The sequence below is a fragment of the Capsella rubella genome, unplaced genomic scaffold (assembly GCF_000375325.1).
Source record: "Capsella rubella cultivar Monte Gargano unplaced genomic scaffold, Caprub1_0 scaffold_7, whole genome shotgun sequence".
In the NCBI taxonomy this organism is placed as follows: Eukaryota; Viridiplantae; Streptophyta; class Magnoliopsida; order Brassicales; family Brassicaceae; genus Capsella; species Capsella rubella.
This window is the reverse complement of record NW_006238917.1, coordinates 14,666,915-14,684,956: the sequence shown is the minus strand read 5'-3', so window position 1 is coordinate 14,684,956 and position 18,042 is coordinate 14,666,915. Positions and strand designations below refer to the sequence as shown.

The following is an 18,042-nucleotide window of genomic DNA, read 5'->3' as shown; positions in this document are numbered from 1 at the left end:
GATGACGTGGCAGTGACGTCATCAAAGATGTGGCAACCACATCATCAATGTCATCAGTGACATGGCATCCATGTCAGCAGTCGGGAAAATAGATGTATGATTTTCTACGATTTGCAAAGTTCGGGTATGGAATTTGAATTTTTTTAAACATTAAGTATGTATTGGTACATTGACAAATGTTATGTATGAACTGAACATTCAAGTTTATGTTGGGTATGATATAACCAATTATCCGTTCCTACTTATAGTAATAGTTGAACCAGCTAGTTGTGTATTACACAATACAACCCTCGTACGAATTTTCTGAATGTTTTTACGATCACATACTTTTATTTTTGAAAAAAATATAATGGTGGTTTTTAAACTTCTCGAAGGTTTTGATTTGATATATGATTTACCAACATTTTAAAAATTTGACGGAAAGGCTGTATTGCATATATTTTTTTGTTTAACTTCCATTTTCTAGATTTGAAGGGTAATGTTACAAAAGTATCATTTGGAAATATATGTGCTTTATATACGGAATGTTTTTTAGACAGTAGTCTACAGTCTACTGATTTTTAATTTGCCTATCAATCCGTCCTATGACTGTTGTTACAGAATGTCTTTTCACAGTCATAGGATGGATTGATAAGCAAATTAAAAATCAAGTAATTCAGGAAATGAGAAATAGGCAATATGATAAGTAATTCCAAAAGTGATTTTTTTCTCGCGTTTGTTTTAGCAAAAACATTTTCTCAAAATTTGTTACACTAGTTGTAAAAACGTTAATTGTTTTTTTTTTGAACAAAAACGTTATTTGTTCTTTAAATACAATTTATCGTTAATTGTATAACATGCTATGACACATTTTTCGACCGCTCTATTTATGATTTCACTTGCATCGAAACAAAATTGATTAATAATGAAGCATATGATAATGATAATGTAAATTAGTTACAACGTGTTTTGTGTCACCTTTTTATATTATTACTAGGGATGGACCCGCACGTACGTGCGGGGTAATTTGTGGTAAAGTTTGGTATATATTGTATACATGATTAATAACATAATTTTATGAGGAAGATGATAGTATGATTAAATTAAACTAAGTTTGATTTTTGTAAAGACATAGATGTGAAAGTATAGTATTAGGAATTTCAATTTTTGGAATGGTTAATGGGTCTAGTTCAAAAAAAGGATAAACAGTTTTTGGGTTTTGTTGTGGACCGTACCTTATAATTTGAGAACAGTCCAGGCCCATAAAATTTGTCTCTTTGGAACAGTCGTTTTTCAGAAAATGGTTGTGAGAAAAACAATGAAAAAAAAAACGAAAAGACAGAGATTTTTGTTGTCTTCATCGCCGAACCAGATCTCCTGTGAACACAAATCGTTTCAGCTGAATTAAAACTGCGTATTTGGTTGAAATAATTTGAGGTTCGGTTTGTTTTCAATTCTATGTTTACGATTTCAAGTAACAACGATTACTTGTTTGTAAAAAGTCATCTGAAATTTACAGTTTCAGGAATTCTTCATATCTATTCTATAAGTGTTGTTTAATTATTGATCTGCAAATCGTTTTAGTTTATAATATATATTTTTTCGGGTATCTATCTTTGTCATATAGCAAGGTGTAGTTTGAATTAACTTGTCTGTTCTGTAGAATATAAATCATCGTCCATTTTTGCTTCTTAACTAATCTTCAATTTATTTCTCTTTTGCAGATTTGACCAATTCAATTCGTTTCCAGTAAGATAAGTATTTCGAATTACAATATACGTTTCATTTGAATAAAACATATCTACTTTGACTATCTAAACTAATATGTTTTTAATGTTTGCCCAGTTTGATGGTGTCACTCGGTCATGGCTTAATTGTACAATACATTCAAATTTATACGCACATGGATAAGAGAAGTTCCTGAACAATCATGGTTAGTAAATACTTTTTCTGGATTTGAGATTTTCTGCAATTTTCAGTTCAAGTTATATATAGATATAGATTCCTTATTGGGGTACACTTAACTTATTAGACCTCTAACCATAATCTATACTATTAAAAGTTATAACTTCAACATTGTGAAAATACCATAATTATTGTCAATAACCTGTTATTAAAAATCGTTGTGAACAACTAAAGAAATGGTTGTTTTAAGGTAGAAAATTATTAAGAGTACAGAAACTGAAATCTGAAAATGAATGAGTATTCCTCCTCCCATATGGCATGTGTATCCGAAGAGTTGTTCTGTGATATGCACTTAGCTGGTGTTTTTCTTGTTGTGTTTTTGGAAACCTGTAATCGAAAAGAATATAGATTACTTATAGTTAGAGTTTGATTTTCTGAATATGTTATTAATACAGTGAGTTGTAAAATTTAATTCACTGAACATAGTTTTGTTTGGAAAATGTTACCTGTGAATTTGATGGGTAAACTGCAACAGACCCGGTTACAAATTTTGAAAAACCTCCTTGAAAACAACATTAACTGTTTCCTTTTGAGGTCTTCCTTCTTTATCAACAATCAGAATCTTCAGCCCTTTCTTTGAAGTCACTCTTGAAACAGCAACATATAGCTGACCATGTGAGAAACATGGTCTAGGCAAATACAATCCAACATAATCCAAAGATTGTCCTTGACTTTTGTTTATAGTCATTGCAAAAGCAACAACTAAAGGCAATTGTCTTCTTCGCATCTTGAAAGGTAGTTTTGTGTCTGAAGGTGTGATCAAAACCCTAGGTATAAGGACTTTATCCCCAACTCTATCTCCTGTGATAATGATTGCTTCCAAAACAAACTCAGCTAATTGTGTAATCTGCAGCCTAGTGCCATTCATTAGCCCTCCCCTTGGATCGATATTCCTTAGCAACATAACTGGACAACCTACTTTCAATCTAATTCTATGATTTGGCAACCCATTAACCTTTAGACTGTTTAAGAAATCAGGTGTTAAAACCGGATTGTTCTTTGATTTTTTATCAGAAGGATCTAAAGAATCGGAGCTTAGGTATGTTCTTTCCTCACCTTCATAAAAACAATGACATAACTATTAATAGTAGCTATAAAACGTTTTATAAATAGCTTAACCATTCTTTTAAAACTTGAATATAAATAGATTAGGAGATTATACTAACCTTCTAGCTGATCAAGCATATATTCATTAATAATGCCCACATCCTCGTTTGTTGGACATAAAATAGCTCTCTCCTGAAAGAAGATTGGATTTTTTTTGTCCTTCAAACACATTGGATCGCCATATACTTCTCTGGTTATAGCTTCAATAGGGTCAGTAGATTCAGTGATCAAAAACTCTTCTGGAATATCAATCATGACTTCACCATCGTTAGGTTCAGCTATCTTCCCATCTCCAACAGCCAATATCCACTCTGAGAAGTTCTTTAGCTCTTTTGCCTCTGTTGGACTCAAATTATTAGCTAGGAGCCTCATGTTTTTGGTAAGCTTCAGAACTTTACAATGATCCCATATATATGACGCATTTAGGGCAGACATGCAAATTTCAGCTCTACCAGCATTAGGTATAATGGGTAAGACCTGTCTGAAATCTCCTCCAAAGACAACCACTTTACCTCCAAATGGTTTGTTCCCAGCTCCTTTTAGAATATCAGATAGACTTCTATCCAAAGACTCAAAGCAATGTTTGCTCATCATTGGGGCTTCATCCCATATAATTAAAGAAGCTTCAGCCACCAATTGTGCTTGATCCGTCCCTGCGCTCATTGTACATACACTTGTTTCGTGAGGGTTTATCGGAATTCCGAACCTTGAGTGTGCAGTTCTACCACCAGCTAGCAACAAAGAAGCAATGCCACTGGAAGCAACATTTAGCACAATAGATCCTCTAGATCTCAAAGCTGCTGATAGGGTCTTGTAAAGGAAAGTTTTCCCTGTACCTCCAAAACCATAAACAAAGAATACACCACCTTTATCACTATCCACTGCTTCCATGATCTCATCGTAGATATGTTTCTGCTCATCTGTCATTTGTTTTACCCATCTGTCATGTTTTTCTTTCTGTTCTTCACGATTATAGTTTTTCTCGTCAAGTATCAAAACATTAGTCCCATCCAGACTTTCTTTTGGTATTTGTGGCATGGTCCGAAAGGCTGATAGAGATGTTCCATTGCTTTTCAAGATACTATCAATGTTCAGTAATGCGAAATTCTTCTTCTCCTCATCATCTAGAGTTAGTTCTACAGAAATTATTACAAAAGAATTAATATAAAATTCCGTAATCAGAATGTGTATACGAAAATAGTATTGATATTTAGTATTACCTGGTCGGTTGAAATAGTCTCTCCTTTCTTTTTCAATGTCATCTGAAAGTAGTTCCCAAGTCTTTTCCCAAACAATTTCTGGTTGAGACAAACTATAAGACAGTAGCATCACAACGAATAGACGACGTAAAAAGCTTCCACTACTCCAGAAACTTGTTCTTACTATGTCATCTATATATTCCTGATCATTGTCTAGTAATCCCAGATGAAAACATGTCTCTTTGAATGTTTTATAAACTACTCCTTTGACTTTTTTGATATCATCAAAACTCTTGGGACCTTTTTGTGTGTTCAGCAGCATTCTGAGGTAGTATCCATCTTCTATACTAATTGGAACATAGTTAATTCTTCCAATCGTAGAACCTGGTCTCTTCCTCTCATTAAACTGTTTCCTTTTTTTATCCCACGTAAAATACTCGGGTATCTCTGCATACGTGAGTTCCCTGGCTAGTTCTGATACCTTATTAAGTTCAAACCATGCCAGAAACATAGATAGAACTGACTCCCCCCTATTAAGAACTGTTTGTACTTCATCATCTCCCTTGAAAAAGACCATTTGTTTTCCCGGCAAATGGAAGGACAACCTTTGAACTGCTGTAGATCTGTAACAGATAGGATTCTTCAAAATTCTCCATGCTGCTTCGCATGCCGACACATATCTGCATTTAAAGTCACCATAATTACATTAAGACAATATCAGAACATTCTGACATGATAATTTATATACGAAGATATCAAACAGTGAAACAAATTTTTTTATAACAAACCTGCAATCAAAGAAGTCTTTTATCTCATTTGAACTACTACTCCCAGAAACATTCTGATTACTCTCTTTTTTTTGCTTTTTCCTGCGGCTAGAACTCTTATCTTCTTCTTTATCTTTACACGATGGCTCAACAACAACATATACACGATCCAAACCTTTGTGAATATACTTGAATAAGTATTTGATTGAACCTGTTTGATTGCACCACTCAACATTGATGTGAGCCTTGTATCTTAGTGACAACACCTTGTTATATGGTATAACATAGCGATTATCACACTTAAAACCATTCTTCTCAATATAGTGCTTTGTTTTCCTTCTCCTGTATACTGGAAACCCTTCCTTATCAACTGTAGTGTGATCAACATGCTTCTTTGGGTAGAACTTTGAACATTTCCCGTCTTCCATACATGGAGAATTCATATTAATAGCACCACATGGTCCATGAATCATGCAATCTTTGACAATTTGATGTAGTTCTGGTTCCCTAGTCTTGTCTGGTATCTCTGCAGAAATAATTTTGTCAATGTCTTCTGCTTTTGGGAACTTGTAATCAGGATGCATCCATAGCAAGATGTGCGCATGTGGTAGTCCTCGTTTTTGAAACTCGATTGTATACATCGCTGTTCACAATTTAAAACATAGCAAGGCATAATTATTAACGGCACATAAGATAACTTCACTAAATAAGTAATGGAGTTTCAAGTATAGATAAGTACTCACATGACACAGTTTTCCCTAAGATGTGTTTCTTGGTAAAATCATCCATTAGAGAATTTAACTTCATCTTGAACACTCTGCTTATTATATCTGGCCTATCATCTGGATTCAAGTTTCTTTCTTTACAAAATCTAACCACCTCTGGCCATTTTGAGTTGCATGTGAAAGTGATGAAGAGATCTGGAAAGCCATGAAATTTACAAACCGCCATTGCATCAAGATACATATTTCTCATATATCTAGGTCCACCAACAAAAGTAGCGGGTAAGTAATATTTGCTTCCTTGGTCATTCATATCTGTGATCCCCTCTATAGCAGCATCCTTGACCTTGTCATAATTAGCCGCCCTCAAACTTGACTGATTCTGCTTTATAAAACTCAGCCTGTTTGTCTCAATTGTCGTGTAAGCATCTACTAAGAACTGCTGGAACAATCTTTTAGACATAAGCAGATTTCTTGACTCATTCTTCCTTTCCTGTATACGGAATGCAAACCACTGACGCAGACTTATGCAGTCATTCTCCTTCTCTTTATCAGCTTGGCTTTTCTTTTTCACAGCTTTAGGACGTTTCTTTATTCCAGGTCTGTAACCATCTTCTCCTTTAGGGAATAATAAAGGATATTGTAGAGCTAGATATGATGGATGTGTCTCTTTGATTCTTTGTAAATCCCCACCTTTTTCTTCAACAACTATATCACGAGTTGGCATACCTAAATGAAAATCTCCTGGGATCAATGCGGCGACCTCATTAGCTGTGGGAACAGCGTATGTTCTTCCATCTTTTTTCCGATCACTTACTATCCTCATGTGAAAACTTTCTTCAGGATTAGTATCCATCCTTTCCTTTGCTGATCTGAAATTTTCAACATAGGGGTTGACATCATCGAGTAACTTTATTATTGCTTGAATAATTTCTGGTATGAGATTCTGTTTTTTCTTATACTTCCCTGCGTTTTTGGCTTTGCTGGAAAAAAAAATTGTGAACTCCAATTAGAGCCATCTTAATCAATCATTTTAATGTACGTGATGTTTCATTTGGTAGTGTAGTAAAAAATATACCTTAGAATACCAGCTCTGTTTTGGACTTCATTCTCTGTATCGACGATATACAACTGTGAAAACTTTGGGAATTCACCAACTTCAGGCTTTAGACTACCAAGTAGATGATAATTCTCGCCTTGTATTTGAAACATATTAGGACCACGGCCTTTAAGAACCGTGTTCTCACAACTTCCACCGAGTGATGTGAAAGAAAATATCATATTGTATGCTCTGATATTTTCTCTGAAATGGCGACTCAATTCATCATCGTTTGTTAGCAAAGCAAACAACAACTCAGGCTGATTATGCAAAAAAGGCAACTGTACTGATCCTTGTAAACAGCATTGGGAGAATGTTGGGTTACGATCCCTTTTATGTCTGTTAATACGTTCACCATACCACATAATAGCTCCACAATAACTACATGAATATGTAGGATCCCCATGGTCAAGATAATCTGTTTTCAAAGCAAATGTTAAAACTCACATAAACCTACTTTAGTGTGATAATAGTAAATGGATTGGTGTAATGATATGTTTAGTATTTTACCTGTTTCTTTCTTTCTAGTTTTTGGTCTCACTGTTTTTCTTTGATTTGTACCAAAAGCCTTTGTTAAACTTTCATCTAACATATTAAGAATCTGAAACCCTTTTCTAACTTCTGGAGTCACAATCTCTATTTCAGAGTCATCATCTGAAGGTTCGGAGTCTGGTCCTTCACTACTGCTGGTGCATTGGTATGTCTGTTCTTCTGTTAGACAGATTTTAGTAATATTAAACTCAGATTAACCGCATTGATCACAAATTGTTTAATAGTGATTTTAAAACGATGATTGACAACGAAAAAGATGCATATTACCTGTGGTTACTGCTGGAATCTCTTTTATTACAGTCTTTAGCACTGTCTCTTTTTGAGTGGTGAAATCTGTGTTTCTCGAAGGAATGTTATTAGTTACACCAGGTGGTCTCCATTGTCGTGCAATTGATTTAGCAAACCGTAAAGATGTTGGACGCCTAGTGATTATGAGTCCTTGTCTCAAGCCTATTGTTTGGTAAACAGGAAATGACAATTGACTGATATTCCACATAAAAAATAGACTTTATACAATTATAATTGATAAAAATATGTTTGGAATGCATTCTTTATACCTTGCTTGCTATTGACTGATGGTGGACTTTTATGTGTTGTCAGAATGTTTGCTGCTCTTTTTTTGGTTGGGGGAGTTTCTTGGTAAGCTACTGACTTATCCAATACTGTGCAACATGAATTTGCTGTAGATTCTGTTGCATGATTGTCAAACTTTAACCACATTATGTATATGACTTCTTTTAACACTAAACTAAGATAATAGAGGCTTAACCTGGTAGGAACGTTCCTGGTTGTTCATTTTCTTTGCTTTTGCTGCTGTGTGTTTGTTTTCTTTTGTTTGATTGTTGTACCGTACCAAGGTTGGAACGAAGATTAATGTTAGTTAAATCTCCTAGAACTGTCCTTGTTGTCCTGACTGAATGTATTGTAGAACCTACTTGATACATATGAGAATATATTAGCCATTAACTTTACTGATTTCAATAGATAAGATACTTAAATTATTATGTTTGTACTGTAATAAGCCTGTAAAGTTTGTTTGCTTACCAGATATACCAGCCTGATCATATGAAAGAGATGGTTGACTTTGGTGATTGGGAATGTTGGGTCTAATGACAGTTTTTTGATTCAAAGCAGAGAAAACTTTTTTGAAAATACTTGTGACTTTGACAGTACTCCGAATAGGTTTTTGAATGTTGGGATTGATATTCTCCTTGTTGATTGGTGACCTTACCCTCTTTGAGTTTTTGAGTTCATCAAACCTATCTGACCTATCAAGTACATCGTTTCTCCTTTTCTTCATAATTCTTCTCTGAATGGTTATGTTGATTGGTATGATTTCAGTAATATTGAAATATCTTAGTACTAATGTGGGGGAAAATCCTTTACGACATCAGTTTTGGTAACAAATTTTAAGATATTTTGCTTAGAAATGGGAACTAATTGATTCTTGGTATATTTTTAATATCTCCAGTATATTAACTAAATGATTGTTCTTTCATTTGTTGTGTTTAGTGTAATCTATTATATTAATTTGCATAAAAATAGTGAGTCTAATATTCACTAATAACTTTAATTTGTTATTTGTTATTAGCGGCTGCTGGAGGAATCGATTTGGTTAGAAAGAAGAGACTAAACACAACAATATGTTTTCCACGGGATAACAATGATAAGGTATTTTCTCCCTACCTTTTTTTTTAGTTTTATAATTTAAATATACTTAAATAATTATTATGAGTGATTTCAATCTGTACTATCTTAAGTTGTTACCAACGTCTGTTAATATTAATTTGAATGTACGGTGTATATGGTTTTGAATAAAATTAGAAAGTCATCTCATATTGCTCAAAAAGAGTTGCTCAAAAAGAATTGAATTAAACCAAAGTTACAAATACATAAGCAAATAATAATATGGAAAAATGTTTTGAGTATTAAGTTACTGCTTATGCAATAAGTTAATACCAAACATGAAAAAACCATACTACTTTATTGAAAACTAAATTAAACCAAATGGGAAAATAAATTTTAAAAAAGTTTCTGAAAATGAATAAGTTTAATGAACTTAGTCTTCCTTCTCCTCTTCTTCTCCTCTTCTTCTCCTTCTGATTCAGAGGCCTCATCCACATTTGCATTGGCCACATCGACATTTTCACTTTCAATAGCACTTTTTATTGATGGTAGACAAAGTTTCTTAGAAGTTGATGATTGTTCTGCTTGATCAGTAGGGTCTTCTTTACGTTTGGATGATGGTGTAGTAGTAGCAGTTCCATTACCATCCCTTGTTTCATTGCTTCTTGAACTACACTGGTTGTCCTACAAAATACATTCGTTTTATTATATAAATTGGTAAATACTGTAAGAATTAAACATTCAATATGTAGTGAAACTATTTCTGTTACCATAGAAATCACATCCTTAGGATCAGCTTGAATTTCAGAATCTTCTATGTTATCCACATTAGTTGTAGAATCACCCATCTCCACATAAGAACACTTGTAACTTTCTTTGCCTTCTGTGATGTTTGCAGTGTGAATTGATGCAAGAAACTTAAATGTCTTTCCAACTAAGTTCTTAAGAGCGAGTGGGACATCTTTTGGGTCTGATATCTGCAATTTAGGCATATATGTCTTAGTTAGGTGTTTGGATTTTATAGCAGATGAGGACATTGTATAGTATGTAAGATTACCTCATCATAATTGCCTTCCAAAAGTTCAGTTGTAGTATGATTCACAATCTTATAAGCATTTGTATCAAATAAGATGAACTTTGACTCCCCGGTGTTGTCCATAACATCAAGAGTCAGTTTGAACCTGATGAAAATACATAAAAGAAATAGTTCACATGATAAAACACTAAAAACAATTCGCATAATATGTTTAAGACAAATCATAACTGTACAAACTGACCTGGAAACAGCCTTGGTTACATCTTGCACGCATGTTTTACAGTAAAACAAAGGCTTTCTTGGTTTACTGTAAGTTACATTCTCAACTTTTGGGATCAAGTAGCAAGTTTGTTTACATTTGAGACAGGTAAAATAATACCAACCAAATTCCATATCTATGTTATATATGGTTGCCATTATCTTCATCTTTCCTTCCTATTTATCATGTTCATTCATACTATTAGTCATTAGAAACTCTAGGACATGGTTAGATTTAAGTAGAAATAGAGTTACCGAAGTAGCTTCCAACAGATCGGAAATGGTGCTCATTGGATATTGGTTGATGTAATCATCCTTGTCCTTTTTCAAGATCCGATCTGTTGATTCTTTAGCCAGGAAGACAATTTGCAAATCATCTTTGGGTAAACTGTAGTTTGAAAGAAAATAAATATATAAGCCGTTTATAATAGTATTTTGGTTAGATATGTAGATATTGCAATTAAATGTATTTGACGAAAATTATAAACATACTCAGCAATAAAATCACCGACAGCGGTGTGGTCTGAGTTGATTTGCATGAGAGACATGTCAAATGCATTTGTAACTGATCTCTCACCTGAAAACAATAGTAATAGAAACTCTAATCCCGGATAGAATTGTTTATCATTTATAACATAACACGTTAAGTTGTAGAATTAGAAATCTGACCATTGTAAGTGTTGATTTTAGCACAACGTAGCAAACAAATTACTGATCCACCAGCTCCATTTCTGGTAGCTTCCCACATTGAATCTGCAAACTTGCCCCATAAAGTACATTGTAGCCGCTGATCGCTATAATCAAAAATAGATGAACATGTTAAAAACTTGTAAATTAAGAATTAACATAGTAAACATGAATCTTACATCCGATTACCTGGTATCTCTAAGTTCAATCTCCAATCTTTTTTTTGGTTTGTCATTTTGAGATGATGTTTTCATCTCACCAACAGCAACAACCTGACCAAGGACATCTGCATATAATGAAATATTTAAACTTTAGAAATATAAAGTAGCTACTGTTAAATAGTAGTAAAAGTCTAAAGAAATTTAAATTACCAATCAGGATGTGTTCATTCAACACATCTTCAGCGAGAATATCATCAAAGGTAGCTAAATCCAAGAAGAAATCATTTGACAATGAAGGACATTTCGATATGAGTGTTGAATTCATAATCGACATCTTGTAAGTATGCTTGGTTGCTCTGTACTTTCCAGCAGATCGTGTGAGTTGAAAGTTTTCAATGATTCTCCATTCTCCATAAACAATGAAGCGTTGAAATTTATTCAACTGTTGTTTTTTGATTGTAGCATGGATTAATGTACCCTACAAAAAGAAAAACATTGATTACAATCATATATATATATATGAATGATTGTAGGTATACTTTGGGAGGACAAATGAATAACTTACATCAACATCTGCTAGAATCATCTCGATGGTCTCTCCTGTGTAGGTTGTAAACTGTTTCCAGGTATGGATGATCTTCACTTTTATTTTCCATGACGTCTTGAATGGTTTGATGTCTGCCAATGATGTAAAACAATTGTTTGAAGCCATCGTTTTTTCTGTTTTAGTGCTGGTGTATAATGTTTAGTGTAGAATGGATGCTTTAATTTATATAGGCGTAGTAGAATGTTAGGTTAGATTGTGTTATGACTCGTTGATATTAAGGAATATTATGTGATGATTTTGTGGCATATTATGTTAGGTTAGATTGTGTTATGACTCGTTGAGATTAAGGAATATTATGTGATGATTTTGTGGCGAATATTCATTGGTTTAATTAACTACTATAACCGAGTTTTGCGTGACTAATACTACTAATACTATGTGTAGATTATGGTAGATACTACGTGCATAATTGACATTATGGTGTATGTGAATATATTGATATTGAATGTATTAAAAACTAATATGCATTTGATTGAATAAGAAGACGAATTTTAAGGACAAAAATTAATGTAGTTACTAAGATTTAGCAATTAGTTGATTCTGAAATTAAAAGAGGATTAACTTTTGTCAATAGTTTCAAATTTCTAACGATGATATCGGCAACTTGCTTTATATTGTTTTTAAAAATTGTGATCTTTTTGATTTACAGGATCAAAGCTAATTAACTGGATTCTTTGACGTGTACATTCTCGATTTTACTTCCAATAATCGAAGATCTCATAAAAGATAACTGCTTTAATAACTTCTGTTTAAAATCTTTTTTAAACAATTGTAAAAGAATTGTTTGTATTGTGTTTGGTTACAGGTTTTCATTTACATTTTTTTTAATATTTTTTTTTTGGGACTGTTTGGACACAGCTTGTCCTTCTGTTTTAATAGTATAGATTTTTTTTTGTCTTGACTAAGTTTCTTCACACAGATTACTAGATGGTGAAAATTTAAAGTATTACACTATTACAACGTGTTTTGTGTTTACCGAAACAGTAAAATATTATTACGTAAAATTAAAGGGATCGTGCATGGATCTTTTATTACGCCGGAGCACCAAACAAGAAGGGATCATGCAAGTTATTTGTATTTGTCTTCTTCGAATAAAAAAGATTAGCATACTAATATTTTAGAGTTTGGTAAACATGTTGTAATACCTTATATACATCTACATAACTAGAAGAGAGTTAATTAGGTTAAAAATAATTAAAAAAATATGTAACACAAACACGTTGTTACTAATTAATTACGTTCTTATCTTTCCAACTTCAATCTAGTCATTGTAGACCAAGTACTAGTATTTAAGCGAGCCTTGTTTCTTCATCGTTTCATCAATACAAGCTTATAACTCGATCTCCACATACATTTTGTGATCAAACAACTAACCAATCAAAAGATGGAAGGCAAAAGTTTGATTCTAAGTGTACTCTTAATGAGTTTGGTCATGGCACAAATTCAAGTTGACGCAAAGAGCTGTTGTCCGTCCACCACGGCTAGGAATGTCTATAATGTTTGCCGCGCAGGTGGAGGTTCCAGGCCAACGTGTACGAGTGTCAGTGGCTGCAAAATCGTTGACAAGACATGTCCACCTGGATATCCCCATGACATACTCGAAAACAGTGGTAAATGTTTTCTATATTGCATATGTAGCTTTTTTGAATATGGATCTCGAATTCATTTTCTAATGTCTACTGGATCTTGAAGATGATGCTATCAACGAATACTGTAAGTTGGGATGTGTATCTTCTGTATGTGGTGCCCTAATCACTCTCGAGAACTCTGGTAAAGCAAACTTCCTAAATTCATTGTCACTATCATCAAATTTCTTTTTCTTTTTTTAATAAAGGACATGAAAATATATATAATTTGTTCAAAATTTTGTTTTGATGAGTAGATGGAAATGAAATCGTGAATGGAGCATTTGAAAAGTGTGCCCTAGCTTGTTCTACAGTCTGCACCAAGGGCTCGAAGAATGGAGTTGAACTTGCCTAGAGAAAACTATACATTTCCATGAAGATACCACGTACATCCAGAGGTGAAGGGCGTGGTCATCTTTCACAATGTTGTATTTCATGTTTTCAATAATTGTCATGTATGTGACAAAACTATTAAGTCTTTTGTGCTTGTTTCAGTATATGCGTAGAAGGTTATCGATCTATAGATTGTATAAGGCTTCTACTTAATTCCTATGTTTTCAATAATGAATAATAATGTGTTTGTATTCATCTTCAACTCTCGACATTTTTATTTTATTTGTTCTTTTTGGTATTACTCTCACAAGCTTATATTCAATGTTTTTCTCTGATGAACGCAATGGCCCTATGAGGAGCTCATATCATAAAACTATATGTCACTTAATTTACTATTGTTTTAAGGTTTGCTCATTATATATAGACAAAACTGCCAAGCGAACTAGCATTTTCTCTACATGTCTTACACTCTTACGGGAAAGGGAGGACTTACAATATATAATAAATGTTGCAAAGGTTTGGTCTCAGGTTACAAGATAGGATACAACACTTCCATTATATATAGAGGTTGGGGTGACACCTCCATGCATCTAGATCTTTGCCATGGAATTTTGTGACACCCAATTTTAGGAAATATGGAGAGGTTTGAAAGAAATGATAATTTTGGCATTGTGGTAATGATAAATATGGAGAAATTTACAGTTAAGCATGGTTATACCGAAGTAGTTTCAGAATGAGTGACCTTATGAGAAGTGATTGCTGGAACTGTCAGGGTGAGGACAAAACACAAAGAAAGATCATGTGGTGATCTGTAGGGTCAGTAAACAAGTTTTTAAACCCTCTCGGACAAAGCAAACCGGTGCTCGAATGGGAGGGCCCAAAAACTAGGAGTGGACGTGGGGCTGATTAATAAAAGCGGACTCAATGACCGAGAACGGATATGGTACCCACAAAGAGATGTGACGATCGTGACGTTACAAATGGTATCAGACCCGAATCCAGACGAATGTGGAGTCATGTAAGCTCAAGAAAGAACATGAGACCCACTAAAAGATGTGACAGAAATGGCGTTCTGGACGCTACATGTTTCCAAATATGAGCTCTAAGAGTGAGTGATTTGTTTCTCAAGGTTACGTGATGATGGTTATATTAGTCATATTTATAATGGTTATGAACCATTCTCTAAAATTTTATACCCAATGTGGGACGCTATACATACACTTTCTTTTTCTCGATTGAGTAATATATGTTCGTTTAATAAAAAAAACTCAAATTTCATCATATGCGAAAAATCGTATTTTTATTATACACTAGATATGGACCCGGGTCTTGTATTTTACATGATCAAATGTTAGTAAATCATCAAAGCTTGTAGGCCCTATTTCTGTATTCAGAAGCATTCTTAAGTAATATAAGTCTCCTGATGTTGGATGAATGTTCACTATTCTTCCTATGCTGAATCCTTGCTTCCTTTTTGACCACATTTTCCCATCTGAATCCCACACGTAATATGAAGGGAATTGAATATAAGTAAGTTTTCTTGCTTCAGGACATCGTCTGTTCATCTCGAACCATTCTGTAAGCATTGTTTTCTTGATTCCGTCTTTTGATAAAATGTATTCCAGTTTGGCACCTTCAGGGTAAATGATTCTTTGTTGGTTAGGTAGGTGTAATGATAGTCTTGTTACTGCAGGTTTGCGGTCATGAATATCGAATGTAAAAATTCGCCAAATAGCTTCACACGCAGAGAGGTAACGACATTCCAGATAGTTTTTTATCTCGTTTATCTCTTCTTGTGATTCATTCTCTTCTTTATTTTGATCCACTCCTTTTCTCTCTATCCTCATTGTAGCCATGTCTACTCCTTTTGTGATATATTTGAATAGATACTTTATAGCTGAAGAAGTACTGCACCATTCTACATTGATGTGAGCTTTATATTTTTTCAGGAGTGTGAGATTGTGAGGCACAACGTAGCGGTTATCAAGCTTTGTGTTACCCTTCATCACAAAATTTGTTTCGTCAGATCTCCTTCTGTAAGAAATGTAGCCAGCTTCACTAATATTTGTGGTATTGTTGTACTGTCTTGGAAACTTTTTGGTGCATTTGTTATCATCCATACACTTATGCCCGCATGGTCCATGCATCATAAATTGCTCAACCAATAGAAAACCTTCTGCATCAGTCGCTTTATCTGGTAATTCAGCGCTAATGAAACTATCAATGTCTTCTGGACTTGGATTTTGTTTAGACTCTTGTAGCCATAAAAGTATGTGTGCATGAGGTAGACCACGTTTTTGAAACTCGATTGTGTGAATGACTGATTTAAGATGTAAAAAAAACATGTTAGATTTCTTTATGTTAATAAATCTTAAACTTTAATAATATTTGGGAATAGATTCTATTAGTACCTGCTGTAATAGGGCCGAAGAAGACACCATCTTGGAGGTCTTTAAGAAGTTCTTCTAATTTCATTTTAAATACACGGCATTCAATATCAGGCCTGTCATTTGCATTCTCATTTCCTGCCTTTTTTATATGTTCAGTGATTTCTTCCCATTTTGGATTTGCTGTTATGGTAATGAAAAGGTCTGGATTTCCATAACGTCTGCAAATAGCCATTGCATCTCGATAATTTTCTATCATGTATCGCGGTCCGCCTGTAAACGATGATGGTAGAATTATTTTTTGGCCTAGTTTCTTTGAATCTGCATCACCTTGTTCAATTGCATCACATACATTATTGTATAGATCCGCTCTAAGTTTCTTCTGGTTATACAAATAAAAGTTCATACGTTCTTGTTCGATAGCTGTATATGCATCAACCACGTATTGATGAAATAAACGGCCTGAACGTACTATTGTCCCCGGAGATGTCAATCTAGTATGTATCTGGTATGCATAATACTCTCGCATTGTAACGTATGACCTTTTAGTAGTATATCCCTCTGAACTATATGGAATGGTCTTCTCGATGTATCCTTGTTCACCATATGGAAACAACAAAGGATATTGTAGTGACATGTATGATGGATGTAAAAAGCTGATGTACTGGGGTTTTTCCATTTTAGGATGCACTATTATATCTCTGTCAGAATTTGGGATAGACATGTCACCCACAATCAGTCCTGCAATCTCTTCTCCTTGTGGAAGGTCAAATTGTCTGCCGCGTTCTTTATTTTTGATTAATCTAATTGAGTATTCTTCATTTGCTCCAGACTCATATCTATCTCTAGCCATTCTAAAAACTTTAGCTAGCTCATTGTATTTGTCGAGCATTTCAATTAGTCCGCCCAAAATTGTTTCATCTAACTCATTATTTTTTCCTTTGGCAAGAGCGTTGAGTCGGTTTTGAACTTCATGAGCAGTATCGTATACGTATAACTGTGCAAAACGTGGTATATATCCTTCGACCGGTAGCAAAGATCCAATCTTATGGTAATTCTGACCATGCATACGAAAAGTGAAAGGACCATTACCTGAATTGATATCGTAATCGATTTTCCCACCCATTGATGTAAAAGCAAGCATTGAATTATATGCTCGTATATTAGTCCAAAACAGTGTTGACCGTGATAATAAATCATCTAAGTAAGTTGGAGTTTGTCGGGATCGTTGTAGGACAACTCGTCCTTGTTGACAACAAATTGAAAATTTCAATTCCGTTCCACTCAGTTTCAAACTTTCTGATTCCCACACCAAAGCCTCGCAATAATTACATGTTACCATATTGTTTTTTTTTCCTTTATTGTTTCCTGGGAAAAAAAAGATTGTAGTAAATAACGTAATAATAACAAAACATACACATATATTAGTTGACGTAATGAGTTATATTAGTTGATGTAATTTCATTTTAAAAAATCATTTATAACATATTAATGTCAAATTGGATGATAACTCAACTACTAACGTAACGATAAATAACTATCTTAGTATATAACTCAACGTTAGAATTTTTACCACAATTCTTTGTCTTTTTTGGTTTTAGAGATCTTCTTGTTTGGTCTAGAACATGATTCTCCAGATTTTCATCAACACTTAAATTTGATGGTTTTGATTGATGGCTAGTTCTAGCTACCTTTGATCTTGTTCTTCTATGGTAAATCCTGCAATATATTATTGGTTAGATAAAAGTTTTTTAATTTTTTTAATATAAAAGATAGAAATTCTTACCAACTTCTAAGTTGCGTTGTTGTAATTTGAGGACCCTATATTTTAGAAAATTAGGTTAATAAAAATGAAGGAAGGAAAGTAATATCTATATGTACAAATCATAATATATATGAAGCAGAACATGAGTATTTTACTTACATATTGAT

At 33.8% G+C, this 18,042-nt stretch overlaps 4 protein-coding genes across 4 annotated transcripts; 1 reads left to right on the top strand and 3 right to left on the bottom strand.

Annotated features, from left to right (window-relative positions):
- Positions 1–2,425: 2,425 nt before the first annotated feature.
- LOC17877914 lies at positions 2,426–7,203 on the bottom strand. Its single transcript, XM_023777849.1, has 6 exons — positions 6,818–7,203; positions 5,761–6,722; positions 5,012–5,660; positions 4,272–4,930; positions 3,111–4,187; positions 2,426–3,000 (listed from the first exon to the last, which is right to left on the bottom strand). The coding sequence occupies exons 1-6, from the start codon at positions 7,201–7,203 to the stop codon at positions 2,426–2,428; spliced, it is 4,308 nt and encodes a 1,435-aa protein (XP_023633617.1).
- A 2,209-nt stretch (positions 7,204–9,412) lies between these two features.
- On the bottom strand, positions 9,413–11,870 carry LOC17880781 (replication protein A 70 kDa DNA-binding subunit C). Its single transcript, XM_023778551.1, has 10 exons — positions 11,724–11,870; positions 11,369–11,636; positions 11,187–11,283; positions 10,980–11,104; positions 10,803–10,887; positions 10,566–10,698; positions 10,294–10,487; positions 10,074–10,197; positions 9,787–9,993; positions 9,413–9,700 (listed from the first exon to the last, which is right to left on the bottom strand). The coding sequence occupies exons 1-10, from the start codon at positions 11,868–11,870 to the stop codon at positions 9,413–9,415; spliced, it is 1,668 nt and encodes a 555-aa protein (XP_023634319.1).
- A 1,230-nt stretch (positions 11,871–13,100) lies between these two features.
- Positions 13,101–13,985, top strand: LOC17878175 (probable thionin-2.4). The gene is made up of 3 exons (XM_006285135.2): positions 13,101–13,375; positions 13,458–13,535; positions 13,648–13,985. The coding sequence occupies exons 1-3, from the start codon at positions 13,150–13,152 to the stop codon at positions 13,743–13,745; spliced, it is 402 nt and encodes a 133-aa protein (XP_006285197.1). The 5' UTR covers positions 13,101–13,149; the 3' UTR covers positions 13,746–13,985.
- A 1,048-nt stretch (positions 13,986–15,033) lies between these two features.
- LOC111829464 lies at positions 15,034–17,236 on the bottom strand. The gene is made up of 2 exons (XM_023778550.1): positions 16,135–17,236; positions 15,034–16,043 (listed from the first exon to the last, which is right to left on the bottom strand). The coding sequence occupies exons 1-2, from the start codon at positions 17,234–17,236 to the stop codon at positions 15,034–15,036; spliced, it is 2,112 nt and encodes a 703-aa protein (XP_023634318.1).
- Positions 17,237–18,042: the final 806 nt, after the last annotated feature.

Excerpts from the sequence above, each read along its gene's own strand:
- LOC17877914 (XM_023777849.1), bottom strand. The coding sequence starts at position 7,203 with ATGTGGTATGGTGAACGTATTAACAGACATAAAAGGGATCGTAACCCA. Across the intron at positions 5,661-5,760 it reads CTTAGGGAAAACTGTGTCAT|CGATGTATACAATCGAGTTT; the intron begins GTGAGTACTTAT and ends AATTGTGAACAG. Across the intron at positions 4,931-5,011 it reads ATAAAAAAATTTGTTTCACT|ATATGTGTCGGCATGCGAAG; the intron begins GTTTGATATCTT and ends CTTTAAATGCAG.
- LOC17880781 (XM_023778551.1), bottom strand. The coding sequence starts at position 11,870 with ATGGCTTCAAACAATTGTTTTACATCATTGGCAGACATCAAACCATTC. Across the intron at positions 10,888-10,979 it reads TAAAATCAACACTTACAATG|GTGAGAGATCAGTTACAAAT; the intron begins GTCAGATTTCTA and ends TATTGTTTTCAG. Across the intron at positions 10,488-10,565 it reads ATCTGTTGGAAGCTACTTCG|GAAGGAAAGATGAAGATAAT; the intron begins GTAACTCTATTT and ends CATGATAAATAG.
- LOC17878175 (XM_006285135.2), top strand. The coding sequence starts at position 13,150 with ATGGAAGGCAAAAGTTTGATTCTAAGTGTACTCTTAATGAGTTTGGTC. Across the intron at positions 13,376-13,457 it reads TGACATACTCGAAAACAGTG|ATGATGCTATCAACGAATAC; the intron begins GTAAATGTTTTC and ends TGGATCTTGAAG. Across the intron at positions 13,536-13,647 it reads AATCACTCTCGAGAACTCTG|ATGGAAATGAAATCGTGAAT; the intron begins GTAAAGCAAACT and ends TTTGATGAGTAG.
- LOC111829464 (XM_023778550.1), bottom strand. The coding sequence starts at position 17,236 with ATGGGTGGGAAAATCGATTACGATATCAATTCAGGTAATGGTCCTTTC. Across the intron at positions 16,044-16,134 it reads CTTCGGCCCTATTACAGCAG|TCATTCACACAATCGAGTTT; the intron begins GTACTAATAGAA and ends ATCTTAAATCAG.